Source organism: Odontesthes bonariensis, chromosome 23, assembly GCF_027942865.1.
Source record: "Odontesthes bonariensis isolate fOdoBon6 chromosome 23, fOdoBon6.hap1, whole genome shotgun sequence".
NCBI classification, from domain to species: Eukaryota; Metazoa; Chordata; class Actinopteri; order Atheriniformes; family Atherinopsidae; genus Odontesthes; species Odontesthes bonariensis.
This window is the reverse complement of record NC_134528.1, coordinates 19,178,896-19,203,871: the sequence shown is the minus strand read 5'-3', so window position 1 is coordinate 19,203,871 and position 24,976 is coordinate 19,178,896. Positions and strand designations below refer to the sequence as shown.

At 42.3% G+C, this 24,976-nt stretch overlaps 2 protein-coding genes across 5 annotated transcripts; one reads left to right on the top strand and one right to left on the bottom strand.

The window, feature by feature from the left end:
- Positions 1–427: 427 nt before the first annotated feature.
- LOC142374410 (epidermal growth factor receptor kinase substrate 8-like protein 1) lies at positions 428–9,772 on the bottom strand. 3 transcript variants are annotated; one of them, XM_075458078.1, is made up of 19 exons: positions 9,694–9,772; positions 8,903–8,954; positions 8,628–8,786; positions 8,024–8,173; positions 7,838–7,917; positions 6,688–6,800; positions 6,374–6,429; positions 6,138–6,267; positions 5,954–6,042; positions 5,794–5,868; positions 4,378–4,526; positions 3,692–3,836; positions 2,479–2,534; positions 2,283–2,385; positions 1,993–2,118; positions 1,735–1,885; positions 1,278–1,443; positions 1,046–1,178; positions 428–780 (listed from the first exon to the last, which is right to left on the bottom strand). In XM_075458078.1, exons 2-19 carry the CDS (start codon positions 8,930–8,932, stop codon positions 694–696), a joined length of 1,998 nt encoding a protein of 665 aa, XP_075314193.1. In that variant the 5' UTR covers positions 8,933–8,954; positions 9,694–9,772; the 3' UTR covers positions 428–693. The 3 variants fall into 3 exon arrangements, with proteins under 3 accessions (XP_075314193.1, XP_075314194.1, XP_075314195.1); XM_075458079.1 differs by having other exon boundaries at positions 8,903–8,951; positions 9,694–9,751; XM_075458080.1 differs by lacking the exons at positions 8,903–8,954; positions 9,694–9,772 and having other exon boundaries at positions 8,024–8,184; positions 8,628–8,780.
- Positions 9,773–10,385: 613 nt separating this feature from the next.
- Positions 10,386–23,988, top strand: LOC142373955 (sodium-dependent neutral amino acid transporter B(0)AT2-like). 2 transcript variants are annotated; one of them, XM_075457437.1, is made up of 12 exons: positions 10,386–10,476; positions 15,609–15,828; positions 16,146–16,303; positions 16,596–16,716; positions 16,844–17,019; positions 18,439–18,549; positions 18,655–18,896; positions 19,109–19,292; positions 19,401–19,602; positions 19,812–19,971; positions 20,063–20,225; positions 20,596–23,988. In XM_075457437.1, the coding sequence occupies exons 2-12, from the start codon at positions 15,609–15,611 to the stop codon at positions 20,833–20,835; spliced, it is 1,977 nt and encodes a 658-aa protein (XP_075313552.1). In that variant the 5' UTR covers positions 10,386–10,476; the 3' UTR covers positions 20,836–23,988. The 2 variants fall into 2 exon arrangements, with proteins under 2 accessions (XP_075313552.1, XP_075313551.1); XM_075457436.1 differs by lacking the exon at positions 10,386–10,476 and adding an exon at positions 14,602–15,012.
- Positions 23,989–24,976: the final 988 nt, after the last annotated feature.

The following is a 24,976-nucleotide window of genomic DNA, read 5'->3' as shown; positions in this document are numbered from 1 at the left end:
TTTAGTTGTTGGCACTCACAGTATGTTACAAAGATTGATCAATTTTATTGAATGTAGTCTTTAAATGCAACCCCGATTTCACAAGTGTGGACGCTGTAAAACGTAGATGAAAACAAATGATTTGCCAGTCTCATAAACGAGTAGTTTAAAGAAAAGTAGAACAAAAACGATCACCAACTCTTTTGAGGCATGTTGCTGCCATCAAATTCAAGATGAATTCATACTTTCCATGAGATGGTAAAACATCTCCCTTTCAGCATCTGACACATTTTCCTCCTCTAGTAAATAAAACCTCGGCCCGTCAGATTCTTTGCATTCTGTTTTTATTTACATTTTGCTCATGTGTCCCAACTGATTTTGGAGTTGAGGTTGAATTGATGAACGATTCACAAGAAAAACAAGGGGAAAATAATTACAAAAGGACCACTTTGACATTCAAATATTTAATTTGCTCCGCGCTCGCCTGCATTGAACACTTAAATTTCTTATTGGCCACCAAAAGCTTGAACTTTTCCGTCATTAATAACCACTTTGACATGATGCTCCTAACAGGCTAAATGCAACTGAAGTCCCTGTCATGGGTTTGTTCTTTGATAAATACGATGAATAATTATGCAATCCACTCCTCAGTGGTAACTTGTACCAGAAGAACGCGATCCTTCATTTGAAATTCTTCATGGTGTCTGTTGTCGCTCACAAAGTGCTGCTCTCCAGCTTCAGATCAACCTTCATTTTCTGTTTCTCCATGACTGCCTCCAACTCTGTGGCCCTTCTGGCATCCTGTAGTAAGCAGAACCACATTCAGACAGATTGAGGAGAGGCTCAGTGTTTTTTTTTTTTTTTTAATATAAACGTGAGCTAAGGAGATGAAAAACATCTGCTAGATGCACAAAAAACAAAAACAAAAAAACAGTTGCTTCAGAGGCAGAGACTTCTGAGTAAATTATATTTTATGACTCAGCTATAGGAATAATCGGTTCATAATCATGTCATACATTTAACATGGACCTGGTTAAAAAAGTGCCGATAATCCTCAGAAACGTACCTCCAGCAGCGCTTTCTGCACAGTGAGCTGACTGTAGACTCTGGTACCCTCATCTGGAATCACAGCTCGTAGCTCTTCCTTGTTCAGGGAGAACAGCTGTGCGCCTGTCAGCACGCCCAAACAAGTCACCGTCCTGGGGATGCAAAACAGACATGAGTCCACAACCAAGTTTCGGACAATAAACATTCAAGCTCTCAGTTAATAAACAAGCACAACGAGAATACAAACTCACGGCTCGCTGAAGCCTTTCCCTCTGAGCCACTCGGCCACCTCCTCTGGAGGGGAGTGATAATCAAGAGGGACGGAGGTCTCCGAGGAACGAGGTATGATGAGCGGTTTGTTCAGATTGGTCTTTCCATTGGTCAGCCGCTGGAGCAGCTCGTCGTTCACCAGCATGACTGAAAAGGTTGAGGGCAAAAAGAAAAGATTGTAAAGCTCACAAGAGGTGTTGCAAAAATCTGAAAATTCTGCTCATTTCGTAGACATTCCAGGTAATGCTCGGCTTTTCTGTAGTTATATTCCCGTGAGACAGTATTCTTCGAATGAAACTTTCATTTGCTCACAGAATCTGACATTTTTTGGCATAAAGATAAGCAACACTTGCAAAATGATCAAATCCATGATCAATCCAAAAGGTCAAGTTCATCGCAGCATCTAACTCAAATGAAACAAAACATGTAGTTTGGCACCTTTGTCTGTTTCATCTCCAGCTGGCACATGTTGGTTGTATGCTGGTAACCTCCGAGGGTGATGTGGGGAGTGGGAGGGGGCGCGTTGCAGAGCAGGAGGGCTGGGTGGCACTGCAGAGAAATTCTTGGTGAGGGGAGGCGGAGCTGGAGCCTGCAGGAACAGGGAGGCAGAGGGAAGGTTATGCTGGAATTCACTGTGGAATGCACAGGTGATCTCAACTGTGTGACGGGTGGTCGGCCCGCATTGCTGTGTCTTACACTCGGAGGTCTGTTGCTGACGGGGCTGTCTATGTGAGCCATAGGTTCCAGGATGTTGAAGGGCACAAAGCCGATCTGGTCGAACCGATTTCGACACTTCCACCAGCGCTTGGATGATTCAATCACCTGTTGGATGAAGGAGACACTGTCAAAAGTGCGTCAACAACTGCAAATAGCATTTCCAGCCTTCAAATCTGATGATCGGAAATACACAGAGAAGCTTCAAGATGGGGCCTTGAAACAACAATAACATCTGTAAAATCTCAAATGAGATCCTTTCACTTCATCACCTCAAGAGTCTCCCCTTGCTGCACTGAAAGCTCACTGCTGTTCCTGGCTATGAAGTCGTAACTGCAGCTGTAGAGTCTGTCAGCCTCTGGCGGGAGGGCATCCCTGAGATGACAGAACAAGGACACGATAAGAGGAGAGTTTTCACGCAGTCGAAGTCAATGAGAGCAGCAGATTTGCTCATCTGAGATGACTTACTCCTCATTGCTGATGTGGACATCTGGAGGCCCGTGGGGCTGAAGCGGCTCTTGTTGCTGTGGGTAAACACAAGAAAAGTTCAAAATACAAGGAAATAGACAAGATGCCAGTCTATATGGTGCTAACAGGTTCATAAACAAACGTATTGTTTGTCCTGATAGAGAGGCGAGGATTCTCCATTATAAGCATGCAAATTAGACAAACAGCTCATTGATCATCTTTGAAAATGAAAGTGGTTTAAGTTTCATCCAGATTTAGTTTGGTCGTATTTTTGAGAGCAAACATCTTGAAAAACAAGCCCAAGGTTTAAGATTTCTGGTGCCAGTTGTTGCTGTTTGTTACAGTGTGAGCCACATTGGTTGAGTGGACTGTAAACAAAATATTTGATGATTTCAGTGCAGACACAGTCGATTACTGTAATGCTATTTTCAACTGGACTTCCCAAAAAGAGCATTAAACATCTGCAGCTCATCCAGAACGCTGCTGCTAGAGTTTTAACCAGGACTAAGAGATCTGAACACATCACAGCAGTTTTAAAATCTTTACTCTGGCTTCCAGTCAGTCACAGAATAGATTTTAAAAGCCTGCTGATGGTTTACAAATCCCAGAACGATTTAGGCCCAAAATACATCTGTGATATGTTCAGAGAATATAAACCTAGCAGAGCTCTTAGATCCAAGGACTCAGGTCAGCTGGTCCAGTCCAGAGTCCAGACTAAACACGGAGAAGCAGCATTTAGCTGTTATGCTGCCAACAAGTGGAACAAACTGCCAGTGGAGATTAAACTTTCACCAAATGTAGACATTTTTAAATCCAGGTTAAAAACATTTCTTTCCTCATGTGTCTATGCATGAAATCTGCACGATATCTTTTAATTTATCTAGACTGTTGCTTGTTTTTAAATGAATTCAAATCATTTTATTTGTTTCTCTTTGTGTTCTTTGATGTATTTTTAATGCTTCTTACACTCCCTGTTGCAATGCTTTTATTTTATGTGAAGCACTTTGAATTGTTTTGTACATGAAATGTGCTATACAAATAAATTTGATTTGATTTGATTTGAAATGGAAAAAAAGTTTTCAGCACTTACTATATACGTGCTTGTTGCACTCGCTAATTACACATTACTGTTTGCGTTGTCCTTAAAGCGCTCATCTGTGCTGACATACAATGGAATGAGCTCTAAGCCATATCTTGTGCAGGTATTCCATACCTCTTGTTTTACTTGGAGGGCTTCGAGTTTGTGTTGTGACTCGACCGGATCCTCCCAAACCTGCCCGTCCGCCCTAGATGCTTCCGGCTTCCAGCCATCCAAGAACACAGGAGTATATGGAGCAACAGGTCCTCTGAGCTGAGAGCTGAGAGAGCAGAGAGTCACTGAATCATTCCTCATCGCAGCTGGATTTTACTTAGAGCGGCAGTGAAACCAAAACCACGACCTCTGTCAAACAAGGTTCCACACAGTTCTTTTTATTATTCTTTGTGGACATACTGATGCCTAAGTTTAGTTTTTTTTAGGTGTAAGTGGACACTTTTGGCACCTGATAATTGTAACTTTGGACAAAATTTGTAAATGCACAATCATCATGATGGCACTAAATTTCCCAATTAATACTTTCAAGTGGTGATCAGGATGAACTGTCTAATAAGGACTGCATTTCCAAGCTTACATGCAGCTGTGGAGAGGTAAGAATATATGCAGCCATAGTTTGATACATATGAAATTAGAAAATCTACCTGCTTCATTTACTCTGGAGAAATAAATACATTTGATAAGATCACACAAAAATACATTGAATACACGAACATCTTTCAAATACAGAAGTCTTGCAAAGTATAAAGCATCACCGTTGGCCATGATTACCGAGGCCTCATTTGTTGGTGATGTTTGGTACTAACCAAGGGAGCGTCCAGTTGGGACCCAGAGACGTCCACAGCTGCTTCTCCTCCTCGCTAAGATTGTCTCGCAGCAGGGACACAGCAGAGTCGGTGAGGGCAGGGCTGGACACCGAGGCTCCGAGAGCAGGTCCCCCCGTCGTTTTCACCATCTGCAATCCACCAAGATCAGAAAAATAAACAATAGTGCTAATGCTCACAAATCTGCAAAGACAGCTCCGACATTCAACAACAAAAAGGCACGGATGAGTCTAACAAAGTCAAGTTGAACTTATTTCCCTTTCTTCTTTTAGAGGGCAAAAATCAGAGGCAGAGACACGAATAAAAGCCTAATGGGTACAATTACAATGTGGGAGAGGTGACTCCCACAGGCCCTGATATAAACACTGCGTGTTTCCACTCAGGTGTGTCAGTAAACACTAATAAAACGCACCTGCTTTTCTTTATTTGATGAGGACTGATTCACATCTATCAGACATCAGCTGAGGCACACCTAAAATTCCACATCTGATGCTTTTGAGAGCAGTCACGGAAAATTAATACTGCCTTAAAAGGGAATATAGGCAAATATAGGCAGTGCCTACATTTTAATCAAATCCTTTCAGCTTCTGCTTAAATGAATTTTAGGGCCCCAATCAACTGGAAATGTATTCAACTGTGAATATCTGAGTAACTACTCTGTCACATCATTTTACACATTTGATTACGCTTCGGTTGACAGTATTTTTGAAAGACATTTGCTTTACTTTGAAGCAGCAGTCAGTGGACAGGACCATATCCTTTCCTTCTGGAAGAATACAGAAAAATCCAAACCAAGTGTTTGAGAAGTGTGCGCCAAAGACACATGCCTGCATACAAATACTGCCATGCAAACCAGATCAAACAAATGCTTCATTTATTGAGTGAACTTTCAGTAAGGCGTTTCCACTGGGAACTGCCCTGTGCAAACACTAAAAAACTTGTGGTTTCTAACAACATTGCTGAACTACACTTAGCTCCTTCCATTATTTTGACACGACACATCCAAAAGTACCTCAAGGTACTAAAATGCTCTACGTGCTTGTCATTTTGACGTTTTATGTTCTCATCCACATTGAATTTTGTTCACTTTTTGTTGGACAGAAATCAATGTTTTGTCATTGCACAAGCTCACAAAAAGAGAACTGTGGCGAATGCATGCTGTAAGGTGGTCCAACTTTTTCCTGGTATATATTTTAGATCTGGTATGAAAGCAGGGGCCCCCCTCACTCTTTGGACCCCGCAGGCCCGTGTCTGGTTGACCTGTTCAGTACTCTGCCCATGACCATGATATACATGGTGGCTAGATTTATTTTAGGATGTTGCTATAAAAGACACAATCTCATGTTTACAGCAATCGCAACAGCAGGTGCTGAGGTGGCGTTTTTAAGTCTGACTCACCATATCAAGAGGTTTGAACACATGATGTACAAGTTCCTCTGATGAAGGATTGGCGATGGTTGATTTAAGCCGACCCTAAAAATAAAAAGGTTCAACAAAAGAATTTAACAGCAAGGTAAGGTGACCAAAAAGATCAAAAGAGACTTGACTGGATACACACCAAAAGGCAGAAGCAATATTTAAATTTCTGGAAGATGTCAATGAATTCCTCCTCCGGTGGTGGGCGGGCCTTTGCAGTGAGTAAATCCTCTGTTGTTCAGCCACATTGACAGACAAAATAGTTCTCATGAGTAAACATAGGAGTGTTGAGACACCTTGAGGGGATATTTCCAACTCCTTTTTACCTTCAATACTTTGCTTTTTACTTTTCTTCTTCTTCTTCTTCCTCTGGTTCAGCACGGTTGCAGCCTCTGCAGTCTGCTGCAGCTTGGCCATGAAGCCCTCGATGTCCTCGAAACAGTGATTGAGGATCCCCTGAGGAACGGCGAACCAGTTTTAGTTGTGCTTTTTAGATATGAAATGTGGCTGTGGGAAACCAAAACAAACCAAAAAACACTTCAAATGTTATGCGAGAGCGTACCACTTCTCTCTCTGCTCGCAGGAAAGTGATGTCAGGGCCGCCGTTCATGCCGTTCGCTGTTGTGAAAGGAGGCAGAGGATTCAGGTCAGCCATTTTCATTCATGGTGATTTTCTGTCTTGCTTTCGGAATTCCTGCCCCCTTTTTGCCCCTGAGTGGCAGCTCCTTACAAACACAAATTCACAAAGCCACCCCTGTGCTCCTGAGAGCTCTTTACCTTGAATACCCATCGCTGAGTCCTACTTCTCTCCTGTTTGCCCTCCCAACATACCTAAACTTTCTAAATACTTTCACAAAATACATGTGTTTTGTTTACCTCTGGGTCCAGGGTAAGGTGGGGGGTTGGCTGGAGGGGCATTTGGAGCATGTGGGATGGGGTGGCTTGGTATCTCATAGGTGGCAAACATTTCTCCTTCACTCTGAGGAAGCCTGGAGGACAAGAATAGAAGTTCAACACCTCTAACATTTTTTGACTATAAGGTGAAGGGTGAAAGCAGCCCTCTTGTTTTTAATGGTGCAGCCGATCACTCAGTACTGTCGCCTTGAACGCCCTTCAACATAACAAGTCAAACACACGTTAAAAAACACACATTAAATGCCTGACCGATTCATCCTCATTCTGAGAGCCTCGATTAAATGCAGCATAGAAAAGATCTTTGATCAGTTAATCAGGGCAAACAATGCCCGTCTCAATTTATACTTTGTTGCCTATGAAATTCAATCCTGCAGCCCTTATTCTACTTTGGGAGTACAGTAAACAGCATGATTGTGCCAGATCATGGTTCTACTTTATACCACAAACAATTTTAGCTCTCTTTACACAAATTAGCACGCCTCTAAACAGTTGTGTAAAAGTCATGTACCACTTTAGATTGATATTTCTAAGTTTGCCTACTCATATGCAAATACCTCAAGTAGCTGACTACAACATCAATCTGCATCTTAATACAAAAACCCACCACTGGTCCTACTTACTGTACCAGATGAATCTGTCCTTCACAATCCTTAAAGGCAAAAATTTTCAAAGCAGATAATCCATTTAAGCCATGAGCCTCTTCGCTGCTACTGTCATCTGTCCTCTTCTCTCTCTGCTTTCTGTCACAACGGCCTTTTAATCTCCGTCACACCTTCTTAAGTTATGCAGAAACCGGTAAAACGAGTCTTTGTCTCTCTCAGCTGTTTACACTGTCCTGCCTGTGTTTCTCCCTCCCTCCCATAGGACAGGTGGATTCGTGACACAATGCTGCTCTGATTCAGTGGAAAATGAGACGCGATAGCAGAAAAACAGGAGAAAACCAAACAGTTTCAATGGAGACTGTTGCATGTCTGTCAATAAAAAACAGTTATAGACACTAAAATAGAGACATGGAATTTGGCACTTGAGTGCTTGAAGCATGATTAAATCAGTGGGTTTCCTTTTTATTTTCTGTTTTCTTCAGAGCTGAAGACCCTTACGTTTACTGTACCTAAGGGCATCTGACAGCTTCTTGCTTCTGATGGAGGAAGCCGAAACCGCCCGTGTGATGTCATCGCAGATTTGCTCTGCCTGTGAATATAAGTGGCGTCACTTGTAAAACTTGTAGCAGCATACCACACAAACTGTCTCACTGAGTCAGCCAGGAAACACCGGGGAGCTGCTGGGAGATACTCACTTTCTCGGCCTCGCAGTTGAAGAAGTGAACATCTGGCTTCTCCTGATCTGCACTTTGGCAGACTAGTAGAAGCAAGGAGGGGAAGTGTTTCTCTGTGTCAATGGCGTTGCAGCGGTAGACCTTTTTTAAGGGGTAGTTCTCCAGCTCATCCTGCATAGAAACTGAAGGTCATTATAAATGCAAATTAGCAGTACTTCCCAGATGAGAGCATATTTAAAAGATTGAATGCTTTTTGAGTTTTCACCATTCCCCAGCTGCGTTTTTAACTTAGCTTTTTATGTATGTAAAATATCTGCAACGTAATAAAGACAAAAGTCCACACCAAAGATCGTTACTCTCTCCCACACAAGAAACTGTTCCTGAGCTGCCCTGCATTCACATATTCTTTAAATCAAATAGAGAACATTGAGCCTTTCTGATCAGGGACGGGGCATTTTAGACAGAATGTGACAAAAGTTACTGCAGAGATGTACTCTACTCTATGAGTATCATAATGTGTTTTTGACCTTTTCAACCTCCCTTCCCTCACTAAGAAAAAAAAACTATGAATTTGATGGTAACATAGGCCTTTTTACTATTCGCACCCTTCAGGCTCTGCTCTCACCTGGCTCTGTAAGTCTCTGAGATGAATGGCCTCTCTTCCGACATCCAGGAACATCTGTTGACTCCATAACTTTTTGTTCTCAGCCAGGAACGAGAACCGTGCCTGGGCCTCCTCTACACTCTGGACACCCCCGTTCTGGAGCGGAAATGTCACAAGGTGCTGCAAATAACGAGGAAGAAGCAACGATGGAGAAATGAGGAAAAACAGCACAAAATATCACATACTCTCTGAGGAAGAGGGTTAACTAACATGAATGTATAGCAGATATGACTCACGTTCACAAGATGTCTTGCGGTGCTTGTCATCCTTTGGTCTCTGTGTCAGCTGCTTTGGTTTAAGGAGAGGAACAAGAGAGCTTTTCTATTAATCTAACGCTGGAAATTAGATCAAAACATAATTCAGAGAAAGACTAGATCATAGTTGATAGCCTGTCTCTGAACTAACAGGTTATATTTGAATAGGCCCTTCCCCTGTATCACTCTGCGTCAGCCTATCATGTGTCTGCTTCAGTGACACAAGTTTCGTGCTGTGTGAATGCGTGAGCTGCTCAACCAGTCTGGCTACAGTATTACAATCTCACCGTTCAATCTCGCTGCCCCTCAGCTTCCATCAATACTGGGCTCACCATTTCACAGAGGGCAAACATCACTGACACTTCCCTTAGATGAGTTTCATCATGTTCGTCATACTTTAACAGCCAAAATATTGAATTACACAATTTGTGCCAAGCGATTTGTTGGTGTTATGCACTTATGTAATGCAAAATCTTTAAAAAAAAAAAAAAAAAAAAAAAAGATGAGATGAGATGGGAATGAGATGGGAATGAGAATATCCTGATAATCTGACATTCAAAGTGACACAAATACAGTACTAGCAGTGGCAAAATGTTATAAGCTTAATAAGTTCTCCTAATAAGAGTCATAAAAGAGAAACTTTACATTGAAATTCAGAATCTCTTTCACCTCAGTGTTTGGGACACAGTTACAGCATAGAATCCCATAGGTGCTCAGTGTGAAAAATGCCAAAAACTACCGATAAATCATTTAAAAAAGTTGAACCAGCTTACCAAGGTTGAAATCTCCCACCGCTTTGCTTCTGATGCGATACTAAAAACCTGCTGAGTCTCAGTGTGACGGCAGGTGTATCATTCCCTTCTTGAAAGTAATGACAAAGCACAGGTGCGTCACCCTGTCCCGCCCAGCTTAGAACCTCACCTTAGAGATAAAAATGTTTATTCTGGTAAGAATGCAGTATGAATACATGCACTTGCACATATCTACCAAAAAGGACAACATTTTTTGGAAAATAATTCATTAAGAAAATCTAGGAAAAAGTCTTCTTTTTCCTTTTTTCCCCCCTTCCCAAGTGTTAAATCATACAACTTATTCTAAAAGTAGGAATGTAACAGTTCCCCTGCGTGACATTTCCCATGTCAGACAGTAGTGATTTAGCTTCTTACAACAGCCTCGATGTTATTGCAGTGCGTCCAGGGGTATAAGTCAGCCCTAAAAGCACCCATACACACCTTCATTCTGAACTTAACCAGGACCCCAGAGATAACAGTCTGCTGGTCTTAAAAAGGTGAGTATTTCATAGAGAGATGGTCCCAACGGGCTAACAAAACAAAGTATACACACATATGTACATTATCTGTTTCACGTGAAAGGGTTTAAACCCTTTTCCCACTATGTAGTGCTGTACTTCATAAATCTGAAAACAAGCCCTGGTTTGAGCCAATAGGAGATGCTGGGCGGAGTTGGTTAGAGCTGGGAGAGAGGTTACCAGTTGACTTTTGCTTAAGGACATTTGGGAAACTTTCTCAAGAAGGTCTACAAATTGATAACACAAGGTATTTATTATTGGCAATATTCATGTAATTTCCATGACTGAATTCATGTCGGCACTTCCGTGCGCTTCGATGACACTGTAGTTTCTGAGTTGGAGGTTACAGTAGAGAGATATCTAACTCCAGAGCAGGCATACGTGGCAAACAGTATGTGCGTATGAAAGTGCGTGTGTTTGACCACTAAAATGTCACGCGGTCAAAAAAAAATAAATGTCATGTTCAAATAGAAAAAAAAAGGTGAAATCTTTCCTCCATCCCTACAGTTGGAACTTTTGGCTTATTTTCCAAGTGTCTATTGATATGACCATACGGGACTCCTCTAATTCCTTCTTCTTCTTTTTTCACTGTGAGAGTTCGTGTTTACCCGGCTTCAAACAATCGCACGTGTTAAAATATTCCATTTTAAGCGCTGTGTTGGCCCGTGCGATAGAGCTTCATCACTAAACGGGCATCTGATCAAACCTGAATCGGTTTAATTGTCCCTGCCTGCATACTTCATATGTACATGAGTCATTTGACTCATTCGCTCTGATTAGACAGGAAAAATAACAATAAGAAAAGTAGTTGAAAAGAAAATGTGTATGTGTATTTAAGTGGAGATATTTTAAATCCAATAGAGACGATAGTCTTTCATTCCAACATGTAGGAGACGGTACTTTGTTACCAGAGGTGCTGCTTGCGAACAGACGACGCCAGCGAATGCTTGGGGGCCTTTGGCCAGAAAGGAGCCCCCGGGGGGATGATCAACTTTGAGTCACTACAAAGCAGTGACAATGGGGAGAGTTTGCAATGACAGTGGTCCGCCGGCGCAGAACTCCTTAAAGGGGCCCTACCTTGCACTCTGCAGAAAGCAGCCCCGGCGCTCTTTTGGAAGCAAATGAGAGCAGGTTTATCAGAATGAAGAGAAATGATAGTCTGACAGTGACAAAAGAAAGAAGAAAGATGAAGAAGTAGATTTTCCATATGTATCGAGTAGGCTTCATGCTTCTGAAAACTGTATTTATCTATTTATGTGCTGTGTTATGCTGTAAATGTACTCCAAAAGACTCATAATGCAGGCTTTTCAGCACATCGTTTATTCCTCTGTATTGGAACTATGTTAAATCATATTGCCCCTACATAATTAAACCAAAACTGTACATAATGAAGAATAAGAAAAGAAAAGTCTGCGCTCATGACTCAGGGCTTTCACGCATTTCCAAAAGTGGACCTTCTCTCAGTTGACCTACTGATGAGAATCTTAAAGGGATAATCCGGAGTAAAATGCACTTTAGATCAATTTACGGGATGATTGGGAGTACATACGTTGAGTTGACATCAAAATCATGTCATTCGGATGTGTTTTGAGAATTTCGATTTGACCGTTTTTAGCCAAAAGTCGTTAGCCTGGAAGTGAGTGGGGCATATCATTTCGCCGCTACAAAACGCTATTTGTATACCTCTTCTACAGCTCCAAACAACATAACACTTACGTGGTAGTGAGTAGACAGTGTTGGGTAAGTTACTTTAAAAATGTAATCCGTTACAGTTACAAGTTACCTTGTTTAAAATGTAATTGTAGTGTAACTTTTTGGATTACTTTAAAAAAAGTAATGTAACTAATTACTTTTGGATTACTTTTGGATTACTTTGACCTATTTATGGTATAGGATAATCTGTATAGCCTATTATCTGTGTGATTCCATCTGTATTTATCACATTTATTTATACCATGCTATTTTTCTTTTCATTGTACTGCCATAACTACATTATACATTCTCTGCACATACATGCATTTCCCTAGGTAATTGATCTATTCTGCACATATCTATTAACCATCTTTCCTTACACTAGCTGTAAATAACTGCATTTTATCTCTAAATACTGCATGCTATACAATATGCACGCGTTACACTTGATAAGATGCCAAACTGCATTTCATTAATACATATGCAATGACAATGAAGTGCTCTACTTTAGTAATAAATAAGCAAAGTAAGACTTTTACATCACATTTTATTTTTCTTTGCACACCCTTGCTTGTGTGTGTGCGCCAGTACTTCCGGTGAAAACTTCCAGGTGATTTGACAGCTAGCGCGTCAGGTTAGGGCCAGTGGCCGTAAACAAAGGTTAACTTATAGCCGAGAAGAAAGATGATAATATAACGTAGCTAAAAAGACTAGCTTTCTTCAGTAGCCTTGATGCTTAATGCTTACCGATTTAGCAAGCCTAGCAGCCTCGTTGCTAATGCTAGCCGCCGTAACGTTACCAACCATACCCGACGTCAAGGAGTTGGCTGAGCAGGGGCAAGATTATGGGGCTGGCAGAGTTAACTTCAGAATGGGTGAGTGCAGGTTTCATTCACTTGTTTTCATTCTTTCACAGGATTGATTCACTTCATTGGTTTATCCGATTGCTGGCCGCCGAGCCATTATGTGTCTGGGTTTGTGTAGGTTACTGATCATGGTTGTTAGCAGGCGATAGTCAGGTTGTGTGATGTGTGTGTGAGTGTGTATTTTTTCTATGGGTACATGCCATTGACTGTATGAGCGGTCTGTGCTCGTTTTTTATTTTTATTTAATTAGATTGGAGATACTAATTAACACTGAGGGGGGGCTGGTCCCGGGGAAAATTGCCAGGGCCGATTTTTTTCCCCAGTCCGACCCTGCCGCTCTGTACTTCTGTCACTGCAACCTCGCACAAATTGTAATCCTGTTAAGTAACCCCCATTCTCACTGAATGTAACTGTAATCTGAGTACATCGTTTTTGCTTGTACTGTAACGGATTACAGTTACTTTTATTTTGTATCCTTTTACCGTAACGCCGTTACATGTAATCCGTTACTCCCCAACCCTGTGAGTAGAGGGTCCCTAAAGCCAAACCGAAGTGTCCCGAGGTCTTCATGTGGTCGGATAGAGAGTCCAGAATGAATTTAATCAAGCCAGTACCTGCTCTTCTCTGCTGCTCAATCAGAGCCTCTTCCGTCAACAGGAGGCTACCTCACGCGAGACATCACGTCACGTGAGTCCGTAGGAGTTGATTGCCGAGTGTGAAGTAACTCGCTCTGGAAATTCACAATTTCGTTGCCGTTTTTTTTAACAAACATAGTCCAGTATTTCTTTCGAAAGTGAAATGAAGTTGTATGCAACAGCAAAGCCTAGCTTACTAACAGGTTGGAATTTTGACGTGACGTGATGTCTCGTGTGAGGTAGCCTCCTGTTGACAGAAGAGGCTCTGATTGAGCAGCAGAGAAGAGCAGGTACTGGCTTGATTAAATTCATTCTGGACTCTCTATCCGACCACATGAAGACCTCGGGACACTTCGGTTTGGCTTTAGGGACCCTCTACTCACTACCACGTAAGTGTTATGTTGTTTGGAGCTGTAGAAGAGGTATAAAAATAGCGTTTTGTAGCGGCGAAATGATATGCCCCTCTCACTTCCAGGCTAACGACTTTTGGCTAAAATCGGTCAAATCGAAATTCTCAAAACACATCCGAATGACATGATTTTGATGTCAACTCAACGCATGTACTCCCAATCATCCCGTAAATTGATCTAAAGTGCATTTTACTCCGGATTATCCCTTTAAGCAGGGTCGAGACATAAGGTCACTGTGAGCATTCATAATGGCCAAATGTGTTCGTCTCTCCTGCGCCACGGTGTCGTGCCGGCCATATATAGAGTCCATGCGCCAGTAGTTGCAATCTTCTCCGTCACAGAGGTGTCGCTACTATGTGAAGGTTACCGCTAACTACTCTACAACGACAAAAGTGGAGAAGAAAACAATGCCCCTGTCAAAAGCAGGAAGAGTAGCACCGTCATCAATGATCAGCATTCTCACCTCTGCTTACATAATAGCTGATGAGCCTGCAAAAGTTGATATAGTACTTAGAATATTGTTATAGGACTTTTAAGTGTATTGTGTTACCTTTTGTATGTGTGTTTGTTATTAAATAGTGTGCTTCAATGGACACACTTGGGAATTATCGTTGCCACCCCTAGTTCTGAGTCTATGCTTGTAAGGGCGATGAGCGCTGGTCGGAGGGGCCCCCTATGAATTTTTGCCTAGGGCCCCAACAGACTCTAGAATCGCCCCTGTCGGTTAGCTGTCAGGTTTACTTGTGTCCGTGGCACAGGGACCCAGGGACCCCCACATACACGGTGCCACATAATTCCGCGCATCCCGGGAACGCAGCACTGGAGCAGTGGGCGTGGTCAGCTGCTTTTGCATCAGGCGGAAGAAACAAGCTTCACTGGCAATGTCCGTCGGCTTCGAGTTAAAATACGCGGGCGAATACCTTGTAGCGGTACTATACGCATTTAGAAGAATATAAAAACTACACCAAAGTACCAAATTTCCTCACAGTTCATTTGAAATATAGAAACAGAGGAAGAGCCACGCGCGCGGCACGATTCGCATCTTTGTGACAGTCGAAACCGCCGACACACGTGCTCGTTATCGCTGAGCAGAAGGAAGGATAAAAGATTATCGCCGGGGTTCTCCCTCTTACAGTCTTCTTCGTCTAGCTCTTCCACGACGACATTTGCCGGTCAGCAGGTAAGGTGGTTTAACACAAAGTGTCTGTTTTTTGTTATCACAGATTTTTCATTTTTTTGGCTCCGGAGTTTGAGGATGCGCTTTGCCACGTTGTTGCTCTGTGGTTCGCGGTATGCGGGGATACTTATTGGACTCCTGGGTTCTCTTAGCAGGGATTATCTTAAACCTGGGCTACAAAGAAAATACACTTGACGTAATTCACCATCTGGTTGAATAGATGACTTTTCCTCTGCTCACAGTTAACGGAAAGTAAATTTACAAAGTTGAATGTGCACCCTCTTTCAACCAATAATACACTCATTGTTGTTTGGGCAAAATTTAGGAAACTATAAAACAATTTCTTTAATGCAATAACGTCTTACTGCAGCCTCTTTATGATTTGAAATTTCAGTCAACACTACATAGTAATGGGGAAGTGATAAACTTGTTCACAGCGTATCACAATTGAAGGCCACCTCTCACCACGTTGGGAAACTTGCACAGTTGCTAAAAAAAAGGCATTCGCCTATTTTAGTGTACGAAACATCAAAGACAACCAGCCACAGTCTCAGTTCCTCATCGTTTCTTTGGTATTCTGCTGCCGTTTTCTTTCCCAGATGGAGAAGCAGCCTTTGCCAGCTGATGATGACAAGACAGGAGGTGCAGAGCCGGAGGCTGGTGCCTACGCTGGTGAGGAGGTGCAGCGGGGCCCCTCTGAGCCTCCTGCTCGAGCAGGATGGAACAGTAAAATAGAGTATTTTTTGGCTCAGGTGGGATTCAGCGTCGGGCTCGGCAACGTCTGGAGGTTTCCGTATTTGTGCCACCAGAACGGCGGAGGTGAGAGCATATTCCTTTTGACCGTGTTAGGTGGCTGCTGCACGACTGTAGATTGTAAATTACCAAATGCAGTTGTGGCGGGTGCAGAGCATCAATTACTCAGATGAGAGGGTGGGTGGTTGGCGCCATCACCACTGCGAGGCACGTGGTCAAGGAGACACTGTTGCTGTTGTGCTTATCCATTCATGCGAATAATGGCCGCTTATGAGTTCTACATTTGTTTTCCCGGGAGTGCATCTTCTTCAAACAGTTCTGATTTTGAGCAGCAGATTGTGGTTGTGTCTGTTGCTCACAGAGTGTTGGCTGCTTCTCCTCAGGAGCCTTTCTCCTGCTGTATGTGCTGCTGATGCTGATTGTGGGCATTCCCTTGTTCTTCCTGGAGCTGGCGGCCGGTCAGGCTATTCGACAGGGCAGCATTGGAGTGTGGAAATATATCTCCCCGAGGCTCGCGGGCATCGGCTACTCCAGCTGTGTGGTAAGACAACAACTGTTAAATGATTGATGCTTCCCTGTTTCATTATTATTATGTTAAGGAAACAGTGTCACATGATTGCAGAGCAAAAGGACTCCTTTAGTTCTGCATACTTATGCCTCAGTCAGTAATTTCCCGTTTGCCACATTTTGCCAACTGCTAGAGAGGGACATGTGTTGCATGTTTACGGCGGTGGAGGAACGGCACATTTATTGGTCTGATAAGAACTCTTCGGACACTGAACAGCTGTTTTACACTTTGCTAAACATGTTTTCCTGTTCTTATCTGTCCTCAGGTTTGTTTCTTTGTGGCTCTCTATTACAATGTGATCCTCGCATGGAGTCTTTTCTATCTCGGGAACTCATTCCAGTCCCCTTTACCTTGGGAACATTGTCCAACACAGGGGAATATAACGGGTAAACACACAGCATTCGGGTTCAAAACTACCAGAATACGAGCAGCTATTAAACCATAAATGTATGAGATGTGTATGTCATGTCATGTCATTTTAAAAAAAAAATTTTTTTCTTCTTTTCGTTCCAGTAAAAGAATGTGAAAAGAGCTCTCCCACCTCGTATTTCTGGTTCCGCAAAGCCTTGGATATCACAGACTCCATTGATGAGGTGGGCTCTTTCAACCCTTACATGGTCTGCTGTCTGCTGGCAGCCTGGACAATCGTGTGCCTGGGAATGTTCAAGGGTATCAAGTCCTCGGTCAAGGTACCTGTCCGACCTCTTGTGGGAGCTGGCTTTCAAAAGATTTAGTCTTGGTGTGTTTTCTTTTTTTGCAGTCTTTTAGTACCTCTCAGATGCTTCTGGACAGTTGATCAATTGAAAGCTTACTTCACTTAAAATAATTACCAGTCTTTTGGCTCTTAATTTATCTGACAAACATTAACTTATTGACAAAAACTTGGTTCCTATTTCGCTTTGTTTGGATTTCCTCAGCTGGGTCAAATCCCTGTCATGTGTCGGGATTTGAATTTCAGGGTTACTATTCCTTACTAATGGAATGTGTGGCTTATCGGAGCTGACCTGCATCGGGTCTTGTTTTTCTCTTACACTGCGTTGTTTTCTGTCTGATGCATGACACGGTCCAGTTTGTGCAGAGATGTATACACCACAATGAGCACAGAGGCAGGGCACAAGGAGCTATACTCCGAAAACAACCGTGACTGGAGGGGAAGTTTAACAACACCACAGTGTGCAGAAATTCCTAGGAAGTTAGTAAAAGTCTCTATATCAAGTGAGGGAGATTTCACTGTGCCAGATATTATTATATCATAGTAAATGGTGACAAGTAGTTACAAGGTAAATTGTAACTACTACGATATGTTGTGGTTGGAGAAGGCACTTCCAAACCCAACACTGTTACTGCATTGCTTTCTAATACAGCCATGTTTTCCAATGGATATTCAAGTACTATTCGAATGCTTTAGCTTTACTTACAATAATTCTGTAGATCAATACTCATGTATGACTTCCCAGTGACAAAATGCTGGCTGCACGTGTAGTATACTGAGAGTCGGGATGCCACGTTTTTCTGCTGATGCCTCACAGTCACAGTTATTACTTCTTAAAAGCTCAATATTTGGTTGAGTCCCTCAGGAAAAACACAGATCCTCCTTCTTTTCCCCCGTTTGCACTGCAACACACAAGAGACACAGTAGCTTTTAGGTCGTCTTTGCGTTTTTGTTTGGCAGATGGAAATGACTCCTTTCCACCAATTTCCGAGTCGATGTAAAGTGATGAAATGTTACGCCATGCATGCAGTTGCTACATAATGTTTTCGTATGAAAACACCTGGGTATAGAGATTCATTCACGGGAGTGCAAGAGTCATATGTTGCACAATCGTATGAAGACACAATCGTAGTCAAGCTTTCTTGCAAATATGCTCAATGTTATTTGCATTATTGCCCATGGATAATAGAATTGGCCTGTGAACCTGGTAATCTTGCTCTTCTACTAAAAGGCCATTTACATGGAAAGAACATTAATATGCGGGGCAGGAGTGTGTAGGAGTTCAGTGTTCAGTGGGGAAATAAGGTGATTTTTCAGATTATGATATTGGGAACCACTTAAGGAGAATAGGAGCACTGAACTCTCACAAGCTAATCGGTGTTTCCTCATGTGCCAGGTGATGTACTTCTCCTCCATATTCCCGTACGTGGTGCTAATCTGCTTTCTGATCCGAGGACTTCTGCTGGATGGAGCCTTAGAGGGAATCGCCTACATGTTTTACCCAAAGGTGCGTGGAGACAAAATATTTTGCTGACTGAGCATGAGAGGTGAGAAACCATAAGATGGGGTTATTTCCCTGACGCGCCTTTTCTTTCTGCTCTGCTCATCACAGTTGGAAATCTGGGCAAATGTGCAGGTGTGGCGACAGGCAGCCACGCAGGTTTTCTTTGCCCTGGGCCTCGGCTTTGGGTCCGTCATCGCCTACTCCTCCTACAATCCCAAGAACAACAACTGCCACCGTGACGCCTTCACTGTCTCCTTAATAAACTTCCTCACATCGGTTCTGGCCACTCTGGTTGTGTTTGCTGTCCTCGGCTTCCGTGCCAAAACCAAGGTCATTTCATGCATAGCCAGGTATGTTGCATGAGAGGTCAAACCTGAGTATTTGACATCTACAGCCCTGTTGACCGGGCTTGAGTAAACGGAGCATCAATTAGAAAGTACTTCCGCCCAAGGGTCAGAAAATGTGTGCTTAATTTCCCCTAACATCTTATATTGTGAATTTTTCCAACACAAGGAATGCTTGAATGTATATTTTTCGGATTTCATATTCTTTTGTCTTTCAGTAACCTCAAAGTGTTATCAGAGCAGTACAACTGCAGTTACGTGGACCAAAGCCTGATACCAGTATTCTGCGACTCTGATCCCAAATCCGTGACAGTAGAGGACTACAGTGCCTGGTTTAAACAGTCTGGGCGCCAGATCCCTTCAAATTTAACAGAATGTGACCTGAAAAAAGAGATGCAGGAGGTAAGAAGCTGAGTTTTAGGTCACTGAATTCTATTTGCTGTGTTGAATTCTTGCATTTGCAATTTGCTGCACATGAGAACTAAAGCGGGCTGTTCCGTTTATGTGCAGGGCGTCGAGGGCACCGGCTTGGCTTTTATTGCTTTCACGGAGGCCATTTCACTCCTACCTGGCAGCCCCTTCTGGTCTGCACTCTTTTTCCTCATGCTGCTCAACCTGGGCCTCAGCACCATGTTTGGCACTATGGAGGGCATCCTTGCTCCCCTCAGCGACCGCTTCAAAACTCTGGCAAAAAACAAGACCAAACTTACAAGTAAACATCTGTTTTTCCTCTACGTGGCATACGTAGTTGTATGCTATATATTCTCAGTTATAAGACTCATACAATAAAAAGAGAAATATACATTTTATTTAATCAGGTATGCGTCAGTGGAAAGTGTATTCAAATGTCTGTGCTCCTCTTTCAGCATTAGGTGTGCTCTGTTTTAGCCCAACATGTCAGTCCTGTTGTTATTGTTGCAGTTTTCAGCTGCATCATTGGCTTTCTGATCGGCCTGCTCTTCACCCAGCGCTGTGGGAACTACTTTGTGACGATGTTCGACGATTACTCTGCCACTCTGCCCCTCATCATTGTGGTGGTTTTCGAGACCTTTAGCGTGTCTTGGGTATATGGAGCTGATAGGTGAGGTTTCTTTTCCCCATGCGGGTATCTAATGTCAAGTCGGTGTGAATGTTAATTGGGTACTTGAGTACATGTGTGTGTCTTGCCCCAGATTCCTAGACGACATAGAGGCAATGCTGGGCTGGCGCCCCAGTGTCATTTACAAGTACCTGTGGAAATACGTTTGCCTGTTTGCTATGCTGGGACTGCTGGGAGCCACCACTGTACGCATGTTCATCAAACGCCCCACTTACATGGCGTGGAACCAGGAAACGGTACGTTTAGGAGTCTTACTGAAATGGGAAGAAATACGTCCATGACAGAACAGCAATCTTCGATGTGATGTTGCATCGGTGCGCTGTTGTTTTTGCATGTGGCACAACGTTCTCAGCCATTGAAAAACATGAAAAGCTTCAGCAACAAGAGACGTTTTATCTTGTGGACAGCAAATGTTTTTTTTTTTGTTTGTTTTTTTTCTGCTCGTATGCACAAAAGCGGCAAAATTAAGCAAGTTACGGCTCGCTTTATCTCCACTCCTACTTTTCTGCATGAAAGGAATAACACAATGAAAAAGAAATGCCGTTTCGGTGGTTGAAGTTCTCGACTGATCGATTAAATTGAGTTTCTTCTTCTCTTATTTTTCAGGCTTCTGATGATCATCTACCGTACCCTGGTTGGGCTCTGGCTGTTTTGGCTTTGTTGATCATATTTGCGATGATGCCCGTCCCGGTGGGTTTGATCCACTCTGTTCTGCTGGACCGCAGGAGGCCAGCATCCAGAGACACAGAGGCTGGTCAGTACAGCATTGTTAACACCGATGAAACCCCCATGTCTGACATGTCTGAGCTGGACCAGAGGAACGGGTTTGCTGCTTCCATTTCCTGAACACTGGATGCATAGAAACGACCTCAAGTGTGCACTAAAGATTTTAGAGGACCATTTTAAAAGACATTTCAATTATCACGCAGCTTTTGGGACAAAAGCTTGAATATTTTGATATTTAAAAGATTTTTTCCCCTTTTTATTTACTTAAATTAAGTTCACCATTATGAAAGGGGATCATCCTGGTCTTGGATTTTATTCATTTTGAAGCAAGAACAACTTTTAAAAAGTCGATCGGAAAAAAATGAACAAGTAATATATTGTTGTGTGGATTTACCACAGCTGTTGATTTGACAGAGTTGTCAGTTAAAGCAGTGTTTCTGTATTTCACTATGAGCCATAAACACCATGTATGTTCCTGTCTGCTCTTCCTATCTCACACACCGGTTTATTTAAATGTCTTACGTTATTGTTCTTATCTTCATTGATCGTTTCAAAAGTGGCCTGCGGTGCTTCACTTATTGTCTGTCATTCATGCATCGTTACAATATTGAACTTGTCTTGTTAAACTTCCTACTGCTGTACAGCCCGCCCATGAGGTCAAACTACGGGCTTCTTGTTTAATGTAAATATGTTAAAGCGGAGCTTAGAAGACTTGTTTAAAAGAAGAGCGGCAGCATAAAGGGCTAGTGTTAGAATATAACAAAGGTACAGACTGTTTTTACCTTTGTGTTCCAATACTCCAATACTAAAAAAATGAACTGGGCGTCTTGAAATTGTTGCTGTGACGCACATGTCACTTCAGGCTTCGTGTGTACATAGTCCCAGTGCAGCTACGTGGCGTTTTACATTATTTTACAGCATGTTTTGTCAGAGACACACTTGCAGCTCATCACTGCCAAAAGTCTGCGGATGCCCTCTGTTTGAATCTTTTTTTTCTTTTCTGAAAATCTGACTCTACAAAAGCAAATGTTTGCTTGGACTGTTACACCAGTGATGGAGTAAATTCAGCTCATTGTGTTGAAATCAAGCAGAGCTTCGTGGTGAAACGTAAATGTTGCTTCAGACGCGTCAAAACCCAAATGTGATCGCTGTGTAACCGAACAGTTTATTCTAAACATGCATTTCATCCAACATGCAGCTCTTAAAGGTGCCATGGCATGAAAATAAATGGAGGCTTTTATATATTTTTATAGGCTTTAGTGGTCCCCTAATACTGTATCTGAGTTTTTTTCCCCAAAATTCTGCCTTGGTGCAGAATTACAGCCAGTCCCAAAAATGAGCTTTCCTTAGGATCCTCAGAATGAGCTGTTTAGGGTCTGCAGCTTTAAATGCAAATTAGGAGGAGAAAGGTGGGGCAAAGCGGAGGGTGGGGGTGTGGCCTTACTTACGCCAGTGGTACCATGCGCAAATGTTTTGTGAATCGCCATGGCACGTAGATGGCACGGCAGCCCTATGCCGTAAAACTAGCGAAACCTGTTGGAAATGAGCTTACTTTGACAATATGACGAACTAGTTAGTGAACAACTCTCCTAACACAGTCAAACATCAAGCAAGTGCTACACAAGACGCAGCAAGACGACAAAAAAGGCGTGCGTGAAGGGGAAAGCTGGAGTGAGGATTTTGACATTCTCATCTGATTGCTCTGGTTTGCAAAGATGCACGTAGCGCTGGAACCATGAATGAATCGTTATCCTGATGAAATGCACTGAATTTGCAGATTCATTGTTCTTCAGGAAGCTTGAAGTAGGGGGTTTTGGTCTAAAATGAGCGAGCTAACCATCTCATGGGCATGTAAACACCTCCAACAGCCCAGTTGGCAGAGATAAGAGCTTGCTAACATGACACACGCATACCTGATGCTATTAGCTGCATAGCTAACGATACAGACACTTTCTTGTGGTAACAAGCTATGTAACTATACTGTACATACAGGAAAGCAACACAATTATAGATCTGGAAACATTCGTCGGTGAAATGTTTGGCGCACACATACACAAATCTCTTCAGTTCTGTCGTCACTTTCCCAGAAAAAAACTAAATCTGTCCACTGGCTCTTTAGAGGTTCTGATGCAGGAGCTCTAAACAGATTTTTTTACATCCATGTACAGCGCAATGAGCTGGCCAAAGAGCTGTGGGCGGGGAAAGGCAGTTTTGGCATAGCCATATATGGGCTCTGGGGGGAAACAGCCTCGACGTCATATGAGGCGCCACGTCATAAGCGGTGGCTTTCCCGATCAGGCCATCTGCACGGTCACATTACCAAAGGCGGACAATAATTTCCAGTGCATGGTTTAGTTCTATCGTCATTTTTAGCCACTGGGGGACCGCAGGCAGGCTAGAGGAACTCATATTAATGTTAAACAACAATTTTTCATGCCATGGCTCCTTTAAATAATATCTAAATATGTGTTTTTTTTTTTTGGTTTTTTTTTGTTTTTTTTAATCCACATTTTCATAATGGTGCATTTTTATGGGGAAAAGCCAATATTACGGTGTTGTAGAGACCACCTTGTACAAGGATGCTGATGAGCCAGTTTACTTAATATAAATATGTAAAAAGAATCTTAAGATCAAACACATTTGTTCTTCTTTTTTAGTTATGAATAAGCAAAAAAAAGAAAAAAAACAGCTTGAGATGGAAGGAAACTAGTGGTGTGAGACAAAGACACTGACCTGACGTGTTCTTCCTTTACCTCACATGTAATTGCAGTATATGATGTAATAAAGGGATGTTTCACTTTTTTCAAAGTGGGGTTTTGTCAAATATTTGCAAGTGGTCACGGTTCGCTGTCTGCTGCAGGTAAGACACTGACTACTCTTAAGTACTTAATACAACCCCATTTAAAAGATAATATCCCTTTAATGTGTTGATTTGTAAAACTGCTTGTCAGTTGATGTATTGGAGTTTTCAGACAATCTTTTTTTTTTTTTTTTTTTTTTTCTTCGAAGGTGCAGGTTTAAAAACTCATTTTCTGAATACCTTTGTATCTCCAGTGCCTTCAGCTTTAATAGGTTTCAGAGGACAAAGTATTAAAATCATTCCTGCTCGTGTATAGTTTTAAAACTGTATTTCGGCTGAAAGGTGTATATTGCCTAGCTGTGTGTGTGTGATGTGTGTATAGCAAGTTTTTTTTTTTTTTTTTTAAAGAGAATTTAATGTTCAATTTGTCATGTGTTGCCACTCTTTTCAATGAAAGAACCTTCCCAATGCTATTTAATCCTTTTCTATCGAACTCGAGTCAGCCGTTGCTTTTTGAAACGTGCACATTTTTGTTCATACTAAAAGCTACAGACTCTGTGGTTACATTAATCTATGTGAGGACCTCTTCTTCACCTCTGTAAAAAAGCAACCACTGTCATCAGATTTTGATGGTCAGTCATATTCATACTATTCTCCCACAAAGAGGTTTTCTATTGTATTGGTGAGTATAGACAGGAGGTTGTATCGCTTACTTAAAGTTCCAGAGATGCTGGCGGGTTGTAAAGAACATTTCTGCTCTCCTGTTCACAACCAAAACACATTTCCAGTACCTGCTGCGCCATTATCTTCCTGGGAAAACTGAAGCATATCAAGACTTGGGCCAACTTAAATATTTGAACAGCTGGAATGAGGACAGCGTGTAGAGGAAATCTAAAGGTTTGTTTTTCCTACAACCCTGCTTAATCTGGCCTTTCCCTGAAAGAACCAAGTCCGATTTGAGTTTCTCTTGTTGTGTCTTTAAGTCTGGCGGCTCAGTTTTGCCGAACGAGTGCAGGTGACTTGAAATGTGAACGTCAAGGCTATTCAGACGTGTGCCGAGCCAGCTGACCTGTTGCAGCTTTTGCTTTCACAAACACTGTTTTTCCCAGTGGATACAGCGATCGGGCCCTACCATTTCACCGTTTCTCTGCTGTATCCATCAGTCCTTGAACATTTGGAGAGTCCGTGCAAGACTGTTCGGAGTATGGGAATGGAAAACACACTTAAGACTCCTGTTACTGAAAAGTGCTCCAAACCAGGATCAAATATCAGACTGCTAAGCTGATAAGCATTGAACAGCACATCTCTGTGTCCAGACTGTCTATTGATGATGAAGAATAAAGAGCAGGGTGAAATCTACTCAATTAAACATTCTTTTTTTTAACATACAGCACAGTTCTAATCTGTCTGATTCATTGTTAATAGGCGAGTGAATGAATGTTATTCACAATACATTTCATC

Excerpts from the sequence above, each read along its gene's own strand:
- LOC142374410 (XM_075458078.1), bottom strand. The coding sequence starts at position 8,932 with ATGACAAGCACCGCAAGACATCTTGTGAAC. Across the intron at positions 7,918-8,023 it reads TCAACTGCGAGGCCGAGAAA|GCAGAGCAAATCTGCGATGA; the intron begins GTGAGTATCTCC and ends TTATATTCACAG. Across the intron at positions 3,837-4,377 it reads CCCAACTGGACGCTCCCTTG|CTCTCAGCTCAGAGGACCTG; the intron begins GTTAGTACCAAA and ends CTGCTCTCTCAG.
- LOC142373955 (XM_075457437.1), top strand. The coding sequence starts at position 15,609 with ATGGAGAAGCAGCCTTTGCCAGCTGATGATGACAAGACAGGAGGTGCA. Across the intron at positions 16,304-16,595 it reads TCGGCTACTCCAGCTGTGTG|GTTTGTTTCTTTGTGGCTCT; the intron begins GTAAGACAACAA and ends ATCTGTCCTCAG. Across the intron at positions 18,550-18,654 it reads CCTACATGTTTTACCCAAAG|TTGGAAATCTGGGCAAATGT; the intron begins GTGCGTGGAGAC and ends TGCTCATCACAG.